Source organism: Pithys albifrons, chromosome 16 (assembly GCF_047495875.1).
Source record: "Pithys albifrons albifrons isolate INPA30051 chromosome 16, PitAlb_v1, whole genome shotgun sequence".
Taxonomy (NCBI): Eukaryota; Metazoa; Chordata; class Aves; order Passeriformes; family Thamnophilidae; genus Pithys; species Pithys albifrons.
In genome coordinates, this window is record NC_092473.1 from 7,789,490 (window position 1) to 7,807,553 (window position 18,064).

The following is an 18,064-nucleotide window of genomic DNA, read 5'->3' on the forward strand; positions in this document are numbered from 1 at the left end:
TGCCAGTTGTGCCACTGTGAGGATAAGGGTGAATTCATCCAATCCCCACCATTCCACTTTGTGCTCCTGCAGAGGTTATAATTTATTGAATTACATTCAGTGTTTTTACCAGGCATCCAGTGCCAAAGATGGAGACACACACATGCCTGTGTATCCATGTGCCTTATAATAAACCACAGAACTGCAAAATAAGGAAACCAATCCCAACTTTTAGTACAACCCCTCATGTTCAGTGACACTGAATATACACAAACCTGCAGATTTTCTTCACAACTCATTACTTTTACTTCTTATGCTACCCATATACCTGCAAGAATGGGTGCAACACAACTTTTATCTTTATATTAATAGTCTGAGGCTACATCAGAACAAATGCATGTAATTAATAATTTCATGACCTGAAAAACATCCATCAAATGAAAATATTGGTATGTGGGCTAAGGTTGACTTCCAAATGCAGTACATGTTAGATTTTGGGTTCACATCTCTTTGGACTCTTTGTATCTATTTGGTAACACAGAAAGGGTTTGCAACTGGATTCCAAATTGTTACCAACATAAAAAATGCACAAATACAGAAAACCTACAGATGTCCACTATACTAATTGCTGTTCTAAAACACTAAAACATGTGATACCAAATAGCTCTAAATTCACAGACTGAATGCAATGAGTATTTCATCTTTATTTGAGTTACAGATTTGCCCTAACAACAATCATGACCCCACGTGATTAAAAGTAATAATTTCACAAGAAGTTCAGGTCACCTTCACCATGAGCAGAGCTAAAAGGTCACATGTCAAGTCTACTCTGAGGGCTGACCAAGGTTTCAATGCATATCTCAAATTCTCCTACTGCTGTGCTTAAGGGAAATTCTGTATAGAAGAAAAAGAATATTCACAAAGTCTAACAATTTTTTAAACTGAAAGATTAAATTGTGTGGTTTTTCAAGCAGAGGATACACTCTCTGCAATAAGCCTAAAAAATGTAGTACTATTTAGCAATGTTTTAGTGGCAAAAACTGCAGTTAACACACATACAAATACAAAACATAGAATGCATAAACACAGTATTACTCAGAAAAAAGCTGTATTTGGACTGTTCCAATAAAAAAGGAAGTTCATGCATGAGTCTAAAAATAATTGTGAAAACATAAGTATAAGGTTGCAAAACCAAGAAACTTAGAGAGACTTCCCACCAACATCTACTCAGTCAAAAAGGGTTTAAAATAGGCTCAGGTGCTGCACCTGCCTCTGTGACCCTCCTCATTTGGGGTTGTTCAAGGTCATGCTTTTCTATTTTTAAAACAAGCTTCTCTCCATACCCTGACACAAACATCCACACCACCAGCAGCACAACACTGAGAGGTGAGCAAAGGAAAACAGAATTTCCATCCAATTCTTCACAGCTAAAACTTTCTTCAGCACCACGTGTAGCACACAGGTTAAAAAAATAAATCTCAGATTGCTCTTCAATACTACTTGCATTTAAGTCTTGTATGCAAAATTTCAGACTACAATCCCTTTTGCTTCCTCTAGCACAGGCTCTGAGGGTACAAATAAAACAAACACAGACTTAGTTTAAATGCTACCTTATACTACATTATGATGATTCTGCTGCCTCATCCTCAATGAGTTGCATTTTTAAGTTTTCTGAAATTGTCATTAAACAAGAGACAACACCCCTAATTTCTGAGAAACACATAAATCTACTCTCCTTTTGTTACTTCCCTTTAAAGTTTAGCCTATTCAGCACTTGTACAATAAAATGTATGTAATTAATAAGCAGCATTAGTAATTTTTAAGTCATGCTTAAATAAACAGGAAGTTACCTTCCAATCAGCAAGAAATACACTGTAGCTAAAAAAATAAACACTAACCATAATTAAAGCCATTAGGAAAAGAGGTTCTTTTATCTCTATTTTAAGAACAGCTCTTTTAATTTTAAGGGCTAAAACTAAGCAAGGAAATAAGTGCAGACAGTGCTGTTAGAGCCACTGAAAGGGGCACATGGTTAAAATTGATGTTAACATTAGCTGTCTCCTTTATCTGAAACAAGCATGACAATGATTGATATTCCTCTGTTCTGAACTATTTCATTTTTATTATTCTGGAAAAATACAGTACAGTATTGTATAACAGTAATATCTGGCAAAGTACAGCATCAGTGGGGTTTTTGCTACCTCTCTGTCTAATTGAAATTACTGGAAAAGTCTTGTAAGTCTTGGCAGGGGCTACACATGGGTAGATTACCAAGCAATTGAGGTAATGTCACCTTAGGCATTATTGTGTTTTAAGTAATTAAATGTTTTCTCTCCTCATAAACCTGTAGCGCTTCATTGTCTTAAAAAAAAAGAAAACCAAACCAAACCAAACAAAAAAAAAAAAAAACCAACAACCAAGACTAAAGGTATTAAAAATAACTACACCATGGAGTTCTAGGCCACAAGAGGTGCTACTTTGCCTTTGGAGTCACAGCATCCCTATAAGAGCCTCCAATGATGAGCATCCTAGGAAGATTCGGGCTCTGATTTGCACAAGGATAGTCCCAGCCAGAACTCATCAGTGAAGAGACAAAGTTTTCCATATGAACATGATACTCTCACAAATTTCATAGTTAGGATTTAGTCTATATTGTTCAAGATCTGAAACGTTTGAGAAACTTTCTTCTCCCACAGTTTGAAAGATTGCACTGTTACTTGCATTTTCACAAGGCCAATTAGCAAGTTTACCCAAAAATTTTTTTTTGCCTCATCTCATTATAAAATCTTCTGTTTTCCTCTTACCACAGATTTGAGAACAGAACAGAGAAAAATACAACTAAAGCAGTTTTAATTTTTATTTCATTTTCACCTACTACTGCAGTCCATAAAACGTAGCATTCAGTTACTCCAGTTAACTCTTCAGTATTTCCTTACAGCCTTTGGCAACAAATCTCTCCAGGTAATAAATCAGGGTGGGGACAAACAGCATCTCGTTTTCAGGTGCAGACTCGTCTGCAACTTCCACTACTGAAGTTGTACAAGGAACTTACTTATCGAAGTACTTACTGAAGCATCTCCCTTCTTCAGAAGGCCCAAACAAACATTTGCCAATGTGTTTTAGTACATATTAAGTAACTACCACTTATCCTTTACAAGAAAAATCTATTAAAGTATCTTCCCCCGTCTGAACAACTCTTCATGCTCAAGCGGCTTTGCTTCCTCAGCCCCGCAGTTCATGGGTCACAATCCTCAGGCAAAGCTCTTAAAGAATTTCCTCCGGCAGAGCCCTCGGGATTCAGCTCCCCCCGCACTTCCCCGGCCACGGAGGGCAGAATTCCCACATCCAGTCACCACATCCCGCCGGGACTGGAGACACATCCAACGCATCCCGAACACCAGCGAGAACCGCCCTCCGCCCTGCTCAGGCTTCTCACCTCTCCCACCAACGGCAGAGAGAGAATTGTTACTGTTTAGCGAATTTTGGTACTTCTATCTCTCTTCGCCACTTATTTTCCCAGTAATGCTGCCCGTGATCCGCACAGGCACCATCGAGCCCGGCCCCCCTGGGCTGCTCAGGGGCAGGGTTTGGGTTTGGGTTTGGGTTTGGCAGGAGGGTCAAACAGCCCTGCGGGCTCTCGGGGCGGGCTGTGGCCAAGGCGACCGAGGCACGGGGAGGGGACGGGGCAGGGCCACCCCCGGCCGTGCCCGCCACTCACCGCTCATGGTGCCCGCGGGGCTCCGGCCGCGGGGCCGCCGCTGTCCCCGCCGCCGTCCCCTCCGCCACGGCCGCGCCGGCAGCGCCCGCCGGGCCGGCAGCGCCCGCCCCGGAACCCGCCCGTGCCCCGGAAGGTAAACACGGCCCGGGCTGCGCCAGCGCCGGCCCCGCGGCCCTCACAGAGCCCCGGCCCCTCACGGCATCCCCACAGTCCCTCACGGAGCCCCTCACGGCAGTCCCGGCCCGGGAGACCGTCACGGTATCCCCGCGGCCCTTACGGAGCCCTTCACGGAGCCCCGGCCCGGGCGGGGACACTGCCCGAAGGAGGAATCAGACAGGTGGAGATAACCCGTCCTGTCCTGGCACAGGTGCTGGCCGAGGTGAAACCTCGCAAAGGGTCTTTTAAGGAAGGTTGCTTGGGTTTGGGTTTGGTTTGGTTTTGGTTTGTTGTTGTTGGGAGGGTGGTTCCCTGGGGAGAGTGTTTCATTTGTTTTTTGTGGGTTTGTTTGTTTTGTTTTTTAAGGATACAAAAACTGTGGAACCTTTAGTGAAATAAAATGTGATGCAACACCCAGAACACAGCTGTGATAATCTAAAGATTTTGTGGTACCTGGAACAGTGCCCGTCCTTCTGTAGCTTGCAGTGGAGATGAAGTTTCCCAGCTGGTCTCCAAGGTTTTCACCCAGCCCTGGTCACTGCAAGAGCGTTCTTGCAGTGGGTTCATTGGTGTTTCACTTGCATGCCTGATCTCTAAAAGCTGTCCTATGTAAGGACTTTCAGAAATTAAAAATTGCAGTATAAATTCAATGGCTGTGCATCCGGGCCTGTTTCAGAGGGTTTGGCTCTGTGTGCCCACACCTGTGCAGCCAAATCCCAGCTGGCCCGAGCTTTGTGTCAGCCTCCTAAATATGCTGTAATGGGGATTGTTCACTGATTTTGTGCAATAATTTACTAGTCCTAAAGAATTTTAATTCATCATTCATGCAAGAACCTGAAAGTTATCTATGGATAAAGAAGATCATCAGGTTTTTTCTGTTGTTGTTGCAGTTTTCCAGGAATTAAACTGGCCTAATATTAGGAAAATAATGCTTGGAAGGCAAGGGAACAGAAGTATATTCCTAATTTTAGGCCACATAGTAGTCAAGCATGACTCTTGCTAATCACCAATCCTTGTAAATATGACAAAGGTAAGGAAAAATCAGTAAAAGAGAAATACACCTTATAGAATACTGAAAGTAAAGCCTGTACCATGAGTGAATACATGGGGACTGCAGGGATTGCAATGAAGTCCAGGAGTAGGACTTTGATGACCCTTGTGGGTCCCTTCCAGCTCAGGATATTCCATGATTCTGTGGTTGGTGCTCCACAGCCTCCCTTAGTGTGGCCCAGTGACACCTTCTGAACTCAGGGGACTCCACACTGTACAGGGATCCATCATTGAAACATTCCTATTTCAGGTATCAGAGGGGCTATTTGAAATTATTCTTTGCAACACTGAGGATGTATTGTGGGTCTTCATTTCTGCCTCTTGGAACATTCCTTCTGTACCATCAAGTAATTTTTTGCACAAGATCTGAGTTTAACATAAAGTACATACTTGCAAACTTGTTTATTGATGGGTTTGTTATATCTGGTGTAAGTAGATACAATCTTTAAAGGCAGAAAAAGCTGTTCTGTGTAAAGACTTTGAGAAATCAAAAGTTCCAACAACTAGTTTATACCTGAAAATAATGTAGAAATGCTTGACTAAAGAAATACTAGAATTAGAAATAATATGGCAATATTAATGGGAGCTCAGTGGAAGGTCCATAAGGATGGTGTACTCTCCCACTGACTGCAAATATTCAGATTAAGCACTATACTGGGATAACTCATTTATTATTACACAGTAAGAATATACTTCTCTCACAGTCATCCAACACCCAGAACATAGTTGCAATAATCAAAAGACTTTGTGGTAACCAGAACAGTAGCTCGTTCTTCAGTAGCTGGTAATGGAAATGAAGTTTCACAGCCAGTCTGAGATTTTATCAAGCCACAGTCACTGCAAGTGCATTCTTCCACTGAATACATTAATGTTTCACTTTGAAGTGTGGCTCTAATTTCTTCTGTATTCACACTGCTTTCAGCATTAGCTTTGAGAACATTGTTTGGCTCCACAGAGGAGTCTGTAAATATACAGAAGTTCATGTACTACATACATCATATTATACCAAACACACAGTTATTAATGATCCAAATTTCATTATGTTCCAACTATGTTCTAACCTTAGTGAAAGTTTTAAGATACTGTGAAATTTTAAGATGTAGTTATATATTATAATATTTTGTTCTGTGAAAATGTAACTTCTGTACTTCAGGGTAAGCATTGAAGTAATGAAACACTTTTAAATCAGTTCCTGTTTATTGTCTGAACACTCACAAATACAGTATTTATAAAATGTAAAAATAGCTTAAATTTTTTCACTGTCACAAAATATACCACATATACAGAGTATATGTGCACACTGCAATATTAAATAAAATTATTTAAATTCTTATATGATGCAAAGCTAACAGTGAATGTGTATCCTCTACCTCTGTAGAATTCCTTTTGCATACAATGAGAAGAGGGTGAAAGTCTTAGAAAGGTTTCTGCTATTGAGGGTTCAAAAATTATTTCTCAAACACCTGCAAGTAAGGCAGGTATGAAAATACAACAATATAACAGAGATTGCTGCTTTTGCAAGTGACCATCTGGATATTTTATTGCCTAATAACTTTGATAACTTCGTGGAGACTATTTGAGGAATACAAAAGGTACAACAAAGACAGTCATCAGAACCTGGAATATAAGTGATATGCAAAATTCTTACATGGTAAGAGTAACTAAAATGTAAAAATATCTAAAATTATTGATAAAGAATCTTATTTATTCACCTGTGTTTTCCAATTTTTCTTTTAGTTGCTTTAGGTGCCTCCGTTTAAAGAAGACCATTAAGGTGAACAGAGCGAGCATTAAAATTACTCCTAAACCCAAACAAATCCAAAGAATTCCACTTGAATTGGTACCTTATGAAATAAAAGAGATGCATTAAATTAATCATAAACAAAACTGATGCACAGCAAACATGTCCAACACACAGAACCTCTGTGTAAAATACAACACAGAAATGCCCCCAAAGTATGTCAGGCAGTCACTTACTCTGCTCACAGTAGCTCTCACACGCAGGCGGCGGCGTCCCGGGACATCGCAGGTGACAGGGGGTACAGGAGAGCAGCAAATGATCAAAGTATTCATTTTTGGGGCAGGGTGGTGCCATCAGGATCAGCAATTACGGAACTACAAAGCCACAGAAATTGTTAAAGAGTGAGGATCATCTACAAAGGACTTCTCAGTTCTCAGTCTGAGCAACCCTAAGAACAGCCAGCACTAATGGACTTCCAACACAACTCCACTGCAGAGGATCATGTCACATAAAAAGCATTTAACTTTGAGGTCCCCAAGGAATTACTGCTCCCTTTTTGGCAATTCACAATTGTAGAAAAACTGTGCAGCTGCACCAATTTTGTCTGAAACAGAAAGTGGTTATTTATAGAAGCCATTTCTTGGACAGGTGCTAAACCTTACAAACCATAGAAAAGAAGATCTCCAAACAGGAGTTCATACTAATTGTTCTTGTCTCTAAAACTTGGTGTGTTATTTTTCTGGTGATGAGCTGCAGTAAATATGTTTTCTTATAATATGAAATGCTTACTTTTTGTTCCTGTCCAAAGAACATAAATACAAGATGAAAAAAACATAGAGGTGGCAGACATAGCAGTAAGAAGATGTGAGCAATTCAGTTTCTAGGTTTGGCAGTGACTCACTCCACAACTTCCACAGTACCTGTTTCCCTGGAAGGACAACAATATTTAGAACACATGGCTGATGAAAGAATTACTTCTTCTAAATGGGTGGGTTTCTGATTTTAAATGAGATACTGTTAAATTACAGGTTCAACAAGTACTTCATAATTGCATTGTCTAAAATGCTTCTAAGACCTTCAGGTATAATGGAATGACAAAATCTGGGGATTCAATCACTGTGATATTGCTGCTCAGTTCCAAATTTGCCTCATTTATCTCATCTACTAGGTTTGGATGGCCCTTTTGCTGGGTTCATTTTTGGGGTCTTTGCTATTTTTTTGTTTATAACCATGGTTATATGAGAACTTTATTAATATTACACTCTAATCATTAAAGAAAAACTTTATTAATATTTTACAATTTTTATTAAAAACATTATCTGAATTTTCCCTTTTTTTTCATAATACAGAACTGTCACTGTGCTAAAACTGCAGTACCCAGCATGGAAAAATGGGTGTATGTAACACCTTTCCCAGCCAGGTAGATGAATGGGCAGTGAATGTAACTTGTGAAAATGTATTTGGTTTTCTCAGAGGAAAAAGCTTTGCCAACAGACTGCCACAATGAAAACAGTTCACACAGCTAACTTGTATCTTGAAGTTTTAATCTAATAGAATTTAAATACAAAGTTAAACAGTAATATCTATCAGGTAACAATAATTGCCTCTATCCAGTATCACTGACACACCTGGGTCAGAATTACAGGCTTATTTATAATTAAATTTCTCTTTGCCATATTTAAGTTAGTTCCCTTTTTGGCTACAGAAGAAGAAAAACATTGTATAAGAAATGGTGATTTCCTACCACAGTACTTACGTATGAGACTTATTTTCCCACAAAACACACCATGTGGGAGTACACAAACTGTTTGGAGGGGAACAGTCTGACAAATCTGTATTCTAGTCTCTAGCAGATGGAAATGTTTATTGTATCTTCTGCACTTGTTTCTGTGGGCCAGGTGCACAGCTGAAGGTTTTCTATTACAGGCTTTTCTCCCTATTCCTATTCAAATAGGAATTGACAAAATCCGATTTAGGTGTCATGAAAGAAAATAAGGACACATTTTGGTGATGCCAAAAATTTCACCAGGAAGTCAAAGCTGGTGTTGAAGTCATAAAACTGGTTCTGACTTCCTTTATAGACTCACACTCCTGGGGAAGAAACCTGGATTATGGCTTGGATATCATTCCTGTTTCTGATGAAGCACCATTTGGTAGCTTATGCATAGAGTAATTTCAGTTTTTCCTTTTAAGGTGCTGTGTAACCTTAAAGAAAAAAAACCACAAAACAAAACCCATGCACGTAAACAAAACAAACCAACAAACTAACCATTTCAGTGAGGTGTAAGATACACATTGTATTTCTAAGTTTGAAGCTGGTGTGATTAAATCAACACTGCTTTTCTAAAGCAGATTAAGAAACTAACATTTGTGGTAAAGCAATTGAACTCTTGATGTGTTCAATGAAAAGAACCCAAGGCTGCTGCTCTTGCTGAGTGTCCCTGGAAATACAGAGCAGCTCAGAGGGGCAGTGGAAGCAAACAGACGATGGTAACTCTGTAGCTTTCTGTCTTCCAGGCCATGCACACTCTAACCCTTTCCATAACCCTCTGCACATGTTTTGACAGGACAAACCGACAGTAGTTGGGAAGAAATTGCATAGACCAGGTATTATTTTTAAAAAACCAATAGTGATTCTCCAGGTGTATTGTAACCTCAGTACTATTATGTGGAACACTTTTAAGATGAGCTGTTGGTGCTTCCCAGTAGATGTAACCCAAATATGGGACTTCTGGGAAAAGCATTAAAGACACGAGTGTAAGACTTGGCTTTACTTTGTGAGACAATTATCCATGAAAGGAACTACATGCTGTAATTCCTATCATAGATAGCATTATTAGACCCTGCACAACTACTTTTATTTTTGCTATTAAATTCTTTCCTCTGTTTGCCTAATGCAGAAGAAGTGCATCTGTTTCTTCTTGTTGGCAAGAGCTTTTCTTGTCTACACAAAATACCTCTTTCTCCAAAACAGCAGCCTGTCATTGAACTCTGGTCCATCTGCTGTGTGATATGCAGAAGTGTTAATATGGTGATTCCTGAAATACTTTCTCACTCAACTGTAGTGTGATATATTCTAAATCAGACTATTTTTGCACAGAAATGATTCATGTCTAATCAGTAAGACTGGTCTGGAGGTCACCAAAGATGTGGTAGATTATACACAGCTGAGCTGAGTAAATGTCTTGGTGCTGGTGAAAAGGATAGTCCTGCTCTCCCCTCTGTGTACTCTGAAGCAGAAGGAAGGGCTCTAGGGCTTACCTGACCCCATGGCAAGCAGCTTTAATTGATTAATCCAGGCAGTTCATGGAGTTTTACTTCCTGGGTCCTGGAAAAAGAGGCCAGAAACAAAAAAAAAAAAAAAAAAAAAAAAGAGCTGATTAACTAATGGGGATGTGATGCTCAGTCCACCATGGAAGTACACATTTGGTAAACTAATGCACCAATGTCTTCATTTGAAAGGTCCTGTCAAACTCTAAGTGCAGTAGAAATTAATTTGTGTCTAATTATTTGATACTGATATATGGGATCATAACATACTATGGCAGACACACTGTCACTCTCAATTGGTCAGAAAGTTTTCCTACGTGGTTAGTTAGAGTTTAAACACATTTTTCATATGGCAAGAAGTAAATATAAGGAAGTTTCATATTTTCAATCAAACTCTGGGAAACTTCCCCCCAGGTGAAAGGCCAAATTCAGCTCCTTTCATCAGAGCTCTGGAGGATGATGCTGCCTCTTACAGGGATAATTTTCCTCCTACAGTTGGACTACTATTTCCCAAAGCCTACAGCCTTTAGGGATGAACTAATTCCCAAAAGACAAATCCTTGGTTATTAAGCAATACAATTTTCACACACAGGAGCAATGATAGTAAAGGGTCTCTAATGTGCCATTGAGATAAACAACCAGCATGTGAGTCAGAGCCTCTTAGCTCTGTACAGTTCCAATGGAAGACAATGTCTTTCCATGGAAAGACAAAACAGGCAACAAACAGTTAGAAAAACTCTGAGGAATTACAGTTGCCATGGCCTGTTGCCTTTGTTTTCTGCACACCCTAACATTCAAAAGTCCTGCTTCTCAAGGCTGTGAAAGCAGGCGCATCATCAGATCTTCATAAGCAACAGTTCCCAGTGACAGATCTTGCTACACATCCCAAACAAGTGTTATTTCAAAATCTATGGCCAGGAATAAGGAATCCATTTTCTATCTCAACAAGATTCTTGTGTAACCTTCAATTTTGAGTAAGTTTGATAGAAGGAAGTTAACATTATTAAAACAAAACAAAACTTTAAGCACTTTTTTGGTAAAGTGTAGTATACCAACTGGCTTTAATATGAGAAATGGAATACCTGAATTCAGAAGCAGTTTATAAAGCAAAATACTGGATTCAGCCAACAAATTAAACAAGAAGCATTAAGAATAAATTCATTAAGTGACATTAAGATAATGACATTGTTACTTAGGAACTGTAGTTATGTTATGTTAATGATTTATTCACTGCCTTGTATAATACACAGTAAATCCTCTAAGCAGAACACGATTTGTTTATGTGCAGACTGTTCAAACACACACACACAAATGAGATGACTGGAATGATGGTTCTCCTACAGTGATATTTACCTTCAGAGAATAATAAATATCTGGCTTACTTACCAGCAAAGTTACATTTCAGCTTTTTTTCTGTTATGGTATTTACAGAGCTTGAATTGGCTTTCCACGTGGTTACATATTGATACTAGTAAATGCTTTCTCCTTGTCATTTGATATTGCTCCCAAAGGATGACAGAAATTAGCAGAGTTGTATGAAATACAAGAGGATTTTTCAAACACAATAATTCCTAACATGTTAAACTGGTATTATACTGGTATTACGTGACAGAAAACAGTCCCCTGAAAAAGGTAAGGAGGATTTTATCTTTCACTATTTAACTTGAAAAAGCTACTGTGAGCATCAAAGCCAAAATAATACAATGAAAACTCTGAATGGAAAATCGAAGCAAGTAGTACTATCATGTCAATAATTAAAGATTGAAATTCATCTGTCACAGAACAGCAACTTAAGGTCTATTTACCACACATAACTTCAACACCAAAGCTTTGCTCTGGCACTGCTCGGGGTTTCTCAGTTCCTGCTCGTGCCGTGTGTTTGCCTGACTGTACTTCAGAAATTCTGCTGGCACTATTACATAGCACTCACCAAGAGAAAGAGGGGTTTCTGCTAGCACTGTGACATTCCCCTCACAAACAACACTAGCCAGGCTAACAAAGGAATTCTTCTGGCTGTATAGTTGCTTCTACATTGGTGGGTTTGTGCTGGCACAGCTCTTTTTTTTCCCACTCACTGAGGCAACTGACCTACACTGTCAAATCTTGTAGTACAGGCTTGGTCTGAGTCCTCTCCAATTCTCTAAAGCTATTTACATACAAGGTGTAAAAAAATAAAGTCCCTCATAAAACACTTCATCTCAAAAATCCTAAAAATCTGTGAGACCAATGTACATACCCCACTATTTTTCTCCCCAAAAGTTACTGCACTTGAAGGGGCAGCTGCTTTTACAGACTGTCAGCTCCTAAAAGGTGTTGAAACTTTCTGAAACAGTTATTTTCAGAAATCCCTGGTTTGTGAGGTGTGTGCTTGAGCTGTATGGCTGGGAGGAGATAAGCTGTTCTAGGAATGGGGTACACACTGCAAGTAAATAAAAGAAAGGAGCTATTACAGGATTCATCATGTTCATTAACTTTTACAAGCTGCACAGAACAATGCTCTTTTTAGACAAAATACTGTTTAATGTCATTTGCACACAAGGCAAAATCAAGAACAATGTGGATTTTGTCTGTTTGGTTCAGCACATTTTAATTAGATGACTGCCTTGAAAAGAACAATGTTGCTGTTGCTACATCCAGTATTTCCAAAAGAGATTAAAGAACAAAACAACCAAAAAGAAAAACGTTCCTTTAAAATAGTAATTAAAATAACAATAGTATAAACATTGTCAACTGAATCACAGACAACTTCTGTACTCCTACAATGTTCAAAGCTGACTTAGCTGGGAGCCAACTTATGGAAAAGAAAACTAGTACTAACAGACTGCAAACCCCTTGGGGAAAGAAGATACCTTTTTAATTTTCTGTGATTTCATATGTGCCAAAATAGTTATGTAACTACTAAGGACAATGCATAAAACAGGAATTGTGCAAGTTTGGATTAAGCAAATGCTTGTTAGAATGTCAGTGACATTTTGATGTTGGTACAATAGTTTTTACAAAATGTAAACATCTTTTTTTTTCTTAATTTCTTAATACAAGCACTTACATTTTGTGTTGGAAAAATAATCTCCCACATACTACTATTTTAGTGACTTTGCAGATGGACAAAACAAACTGAAAATAGCAAGTGGCATAATGCAAACAGGAGTAATGGAGTTACAATGAAAATAAATGTGCATGAGCAATTGTGAGTGATGTGAAGTGCTTGGCATACACTAAAGTCTAAAACCAATTTTTCTTCTGATAATTTTAACCAAATTCTCCAGCCATTCAGTGTTTGTGGAGAAGTTCAAGTAACACACAATTTTTTAAAATTCTCATGTACAGCATCATAGTGCCAATATGTGCTCTCTCTTAAGACAGAAGGAAAATTCTAATTAATTTAGCTATTGCCATTCCAGAATAATTCCCCAAGCAAATTGACTTCTCTGCAATAAAAATACTGGCAAAGAATTCTTCTGGAGTAATTAGGCCTATTTAGTAACAAGCTCCGTATTTCATTCTCACAATTTCATAATGAACTAATTATTTTCTGCAACAATGTTAACCAGCCATAGAAGAACAGCTTTAAAAATCCCATGACACTGTTATTCTTTCTTCATAACAATAATGCCATTCTGCTTTAGTCATTCCTGAAAGTAAATTCGTAAGGAATCTCTAATGGACAACATGCTCCCTCAACTGGAATTCAGGAGAATTAAGAAGGTGAAAAGAAAGCACATGAAAATCCCACATGGAACTAGTTTTCTATTCCCTCTCCCTGGAGACAGACAGTCAGCATGTAAAACTTTCCATATGAAATGTGTTATAAAACTCTTACACATTTGTAAGGTAGGAGATCTGGCCTAGAGATTTTATGGAACCCAGCAGTGGACACGGTAACTCTGAGCTTCTCCCTGTCAGGGTCACTGCAATAAGGAAGGGTGTGAATAAACAGCATGTTACATTCCCAGCATTAACACCCTGTATTATTGGTATTTTCAGTGCTAAGTTCAACATTTCCACTATCTCAAAATCACTCTTTGTTAACAGTCTAGAACAATTTGTAAAAGATAAAGCTGAATTGCTTGACAATGGAGAATTGCCTTAGAATCACAGAATTTGTTTAGGTTGGAAGAGACCTCTAAGATGTTAAGTCCGACCATTCCCCCAGCACTGCCAAGTCCACCACAAAATCATGTCCCCAAGTGCTACACCTTTGTTCCTTTTAAATCCCTCCAGGGATAGTCACTCCACCACTTTCAGTGCTTGGCAACCCTTTTGCTGAAGAAAGTTTTCCTAATATCCAGTCTAAACCTCCCCGGCAGAACTTGAGGCTTTTTCCTCTTGCCCAATTGCTTGTTACTTGGGAGAAGAGACTGACCCCCACCTGGCTACACCCCCCATTGCAGAGAGCAATGAGGTCCTCCCTGAGCCTCCTTTTCTCCAGGCTGAACACCCCCAGCTCCCTCAGCTGCTCCTCTTAAGGCTTGTGCTTGAGACCCTTCCCCAGTTCCACTGCCCTTCTCTGGACAGGATTCAGCACCTCAATGTCCTCTTGGCATGAGGAACCCAGAACTGAGCACAGGACTCGAGGGGTCTCAGCAGTGCCAGCACAGGGGGACAATCAGTCCCCTGGTCCTGCTGGCCACACAGATTCTGGGGCCTTGTGCATCTGTGTCAGACTACAAGCCCCACTTTCAATGCCAGTCCTTTTCTGCATTGTTTTACCTGTATATCAAGCTACAAGACTGACAATTCAGTGGTGCCCAGAATTGCAAATTCTATTGGTTACTTGTCTCCTGCTAGAACAACACAAGCTTACATCCCATGGAAGAGCATCTCCTGAGGATCTGGTATTATAAATTATCATTGTTGCTTTGTCACCTTAACGTATCAGCCCTTGAGATTCTCAAATTTGTCTCAGGGAGCAAAAATACCCCTTGACCACTTCCAAGGAATCTAATCTCCACATCGTACAGATATACAGGGAAAACAGATTTATCCTAAGGAAGCAGAAGGTTAATTTTCTAAACAAAATGTTGCTAATCTAGATAAAAGCATAAAAACAGTTGAGGTCTGGACTGTACTTAACAAGATTTATTTTCAGGTGCTTCCGTATTTTAACTGAGATGATGCCTCCTCTCAGCGATCCCACACCTGGCTTTCAGAGCCCTGACACCACACAGTCTCTGCCTTTCTTCAAAATAGATGCCCTCCTGTCTCTAACCTTTCTAATCCCAACTCAGTCACTGTTTACATCATTAGTGATCTCATTCTCCCCTTCCTTGGATGCATTCTTTGCTCAGCACATTCCTTCCACATTAAGCAATCCTTCTGCTGTTTACAACACTTTTAACTGTCAGGAGGTTTATCTGTAGGTTCTTCACAACATGCACACCTAAACCCCCATCTTTGTTTATTTTGAGCTCTGATAGCAAAAGCACAGACACATAACAAACAGTTTTGACAGCAAAACTCCTTACCTAACCCACCCTCCTCCTCCTGTTTTTCACTGTGGAGGCTCATGGGATCAAAACCACAGAAGAAATTCTGTCTAAGGAGTGACTGCAATGACTGTGCATTCAGAGAAAGGCATCTTGAACAAAAAACCAGCCAGCACTCAACTTACAGATCTGAACAATACAGAAAAACTAAGCAATAGATCACATAGAACTCTGAGCCTCCCATTAAAGCCAGCTGAAAAAGGGAATGGTGCTTGTAAAAAGAATACCTTTCAGTCTTTCTTTCTAGAGAGAAAGAAAGGTTGTGTATATATACAAAACTGAGGGACATACCTGACAACATTGGAAAATAATGAGCTGAGCATGTGAAGTGTTTGAGAGATGAGAAGATGGACACAGGGGATTATAAACTGGTATTTTGGTTTACAGATCCATGTATTCCTTTTGCTATTTAAAGTAAAAACAATTAGGTTTATGCCCCTTTTGAAGCCTGAAGTGTGTGTTCAGTTTTTCCAAAAGAATGGCTCTAACTCCAGACTGGAGGCCTCAGAAAGAATCCAGCTCTGAAGTATTCACCACCAACCTCAATGAGATGTGGAAGAGTTAAGCTGCTAAATTCCACTGCAAACTTGGAGTAATTCTACAATGGATTGTGAAAGAGATCTTGTGCTCTGATGCCACATTTGGAAAATTAAAGACTTTTATTTGAAACTCTTCCAGTCAAATGGCTTCAAACTCATTACCGGGAGACAACGGACAGACGGCAGTTCCGTCAGTGCCCGGCAGAGGGAGAGCAGCGGGGCAGGAGGAGCGTTTGTTAAACAGCAGCGTTAGAACAAACACATCAGTGAAAAGATGTTTCCAGGGGATGGTATCTTAGTTTGGATTATACTTGTGTAAATATAAAAGCCCCTTTACAGTTCACTTGCACTTACAGGAATCCCAGAAAAGCTCAGAAGAGACTTGGCTCTTGACAAACCCATGATGCTGAAACACAGTTGTGTTTTCTGTTCTCTAGTTCTCAGCTACATCTCCACAGACTATCTGGAAAGAGAATTTGCCAGACTTTAAAAATATGAGTTTATATTCTCCTGGCACTTAGTCAAACTTTTAATAATTGCCCTCTTACCTCCTGTCTTTTTTTACCCTGTAAGTAATTCTGAAGGCTCATTCTGACTTCAAAGCAATTCTAAATATCAGGCTACTCATTTAGGTGCATAACTACTGTATAGATTTGAATACCTTTAAATTTCAGGGCATGGCTCACAGTGTGTCAGCTGGATTCCAGCTTCCTGACAGACCAGAAAGGGAAGTTGTCCTCCTTTGCTGCTCCTCCCAATCCCAGCCCAAAGGTTTCTTTCCCATTTTGCAGTAGCTCAGGAAGTTACCTGATGTCAAGGTAAACTGAGTCAAGGGACTCATAACCCAGCACCCTAAAACTCCTCCCCTTCCCTTCCCTTTTAAAACTGCTGCTGGTTTGGGGAGTTTAATAAGTTACCTGGAGGTGGTGAGCAGGTAAGTGAAGGTGTCAACCTGTTTGAAGCCTTCTAGTGAAATATCTCCTTCTCTTTTTCTTCAGTTCCCATGACTAAAGCACTGGAATAGCCTGGGTGTACCTGCCAGGTGCAAAGCGCTTGTGAGAACCTTGGAGGGAAGTTACTGCTAAAGTACAGGCTACTATTCCTAATATCATATGGATGAGGCCCTTCATTTCACTGGCACAGGACTGACTTACCACAGGCTGCAAACAGTGGTGAAGCCACCCTGAGACAGTTCATTATGTGAGTAGCTTGCTCTCACTGAAAAAGAAGAGCTGGTCCACATTCTTACTTTATACCAACTCTGGCATTTGTCAAATACCTCTTAGTTGATTCATCTTAATAGTCCAGGAGGAAAAATAAACTGGACTGTTCTGTAGCTAAATTTAATGAGCTAAACTGAGTCAGTAAAGGGTCTCACACAGGCAAAAGGCAGCACAAGGATGGTGGAACTGTGGCCATGGGGGGGGGACAGTTTCTCTGCACCCCAATCCCCAAATGTTAACCCTAAGGTGGGCCAGACTCTTCTTTTCTAAGCAGGGCTTTGGTAACTTAAGTCAGTCACAATGTGAGGTTGGATTCATTTACATGGTTCTCAGTAAAAAAAAAGAGGCATTTTAATATTTATTAAATGTACAGCTCATATATTTATTCTAAACATTTTGATGCAAAAGAGATTTAAACAAGAAAAGCTTCTATAATGCTTTAAAACCACAAGAGCAGGGCCATTTACACTCCAGCAGATATTTTGCCAGTAAGATTATCATGATTCCACTTAGGTTTTGTTTTGAGTACCAGCTGTTCCTAAGTGGAAAAACAAACTACTGGCCCTGTTAAAAATTTAGTGTTTCAGTTTACACAATTCCTCTGTGCAGCAGCCTGCAAAACAGGTTTGTACACTCTGAAGGACATCTGGCATCTTCTGAAATTCTGTGGGCTAATTGTTTACATCCCAGCAAGCACCCAGGGAATAAGAACCAGTCATGGAAGAAAGAAAGGTTGGGTAACAGAACTAATTCTTTTTCCCTAAAATCAGCCATAATATGCATTTCCATGCCCCTCATCATACACATATTTGGCCCTACTCTCTGCACTGAAAAGCAAAAAAAAATTATCTCAATTTGGTTCTTCGGGAGCCACCAGAGTGAAGCTCCATTTCAAAACCCTT

At 39.7% G+C, this 18,064-nt stretch overlaps 2 protein-coding genes across 3 annotated transcripts in view; both read right to left on the minus strand.

Annotated features, from left to right (window-relative positions):
- The window catches only part of SNX29 (sorting nexin 29), a 98,441-nt gene extending 94,640 nt beyond the window's left edge, over positions 1-3,801 (minus strand). For both annotated transcript variants that reach the window (XM_071570749.1, XM_071570750.1), the window contains exon 1: positions 3,698-3,801. In XM_071570749.1, coding sequence (XP_071426850.1) covers positions 3,698-3,704 — 7 coding nt within the window. In that variant the 5' untranslated portion in view covers positions 3,705-3,801. The remainder of the gene's footprint in view (positions 1-3,697) is intronic.
- A 1,524-nt stretch (positions 3,802-5,325) lies between these two features.
- On the minus strand, positions 5,326-16,379 carry TNFRSF17 (TNF receptor superfamily member 17). The gene is made up of 5 exons (XM_071571167.1): positions 16,294-16,379; positions 9,906-9,972; positions 6,881-7,018; positions 6,616-6,747; positions 5,326-5,864 (listed from the first exon to the last, which is right to left on the minus strand). Exons 3-5 carry the CDS (start codon positions 6,996-6,998, stop codon positions 5,608-5,610), a joined length of 507 nt encoding a protein of 168 aa, XP_071427268.1. The 5' UTR covers positions 6,999-7,018; positions 9,906-9,972; positions 16,294-16,379; the 3' UTR covers positions 5,326-5,607.
- Between the last annotated feature and the right edge of the window lie 1,685 nt (positions 16,380-18,064).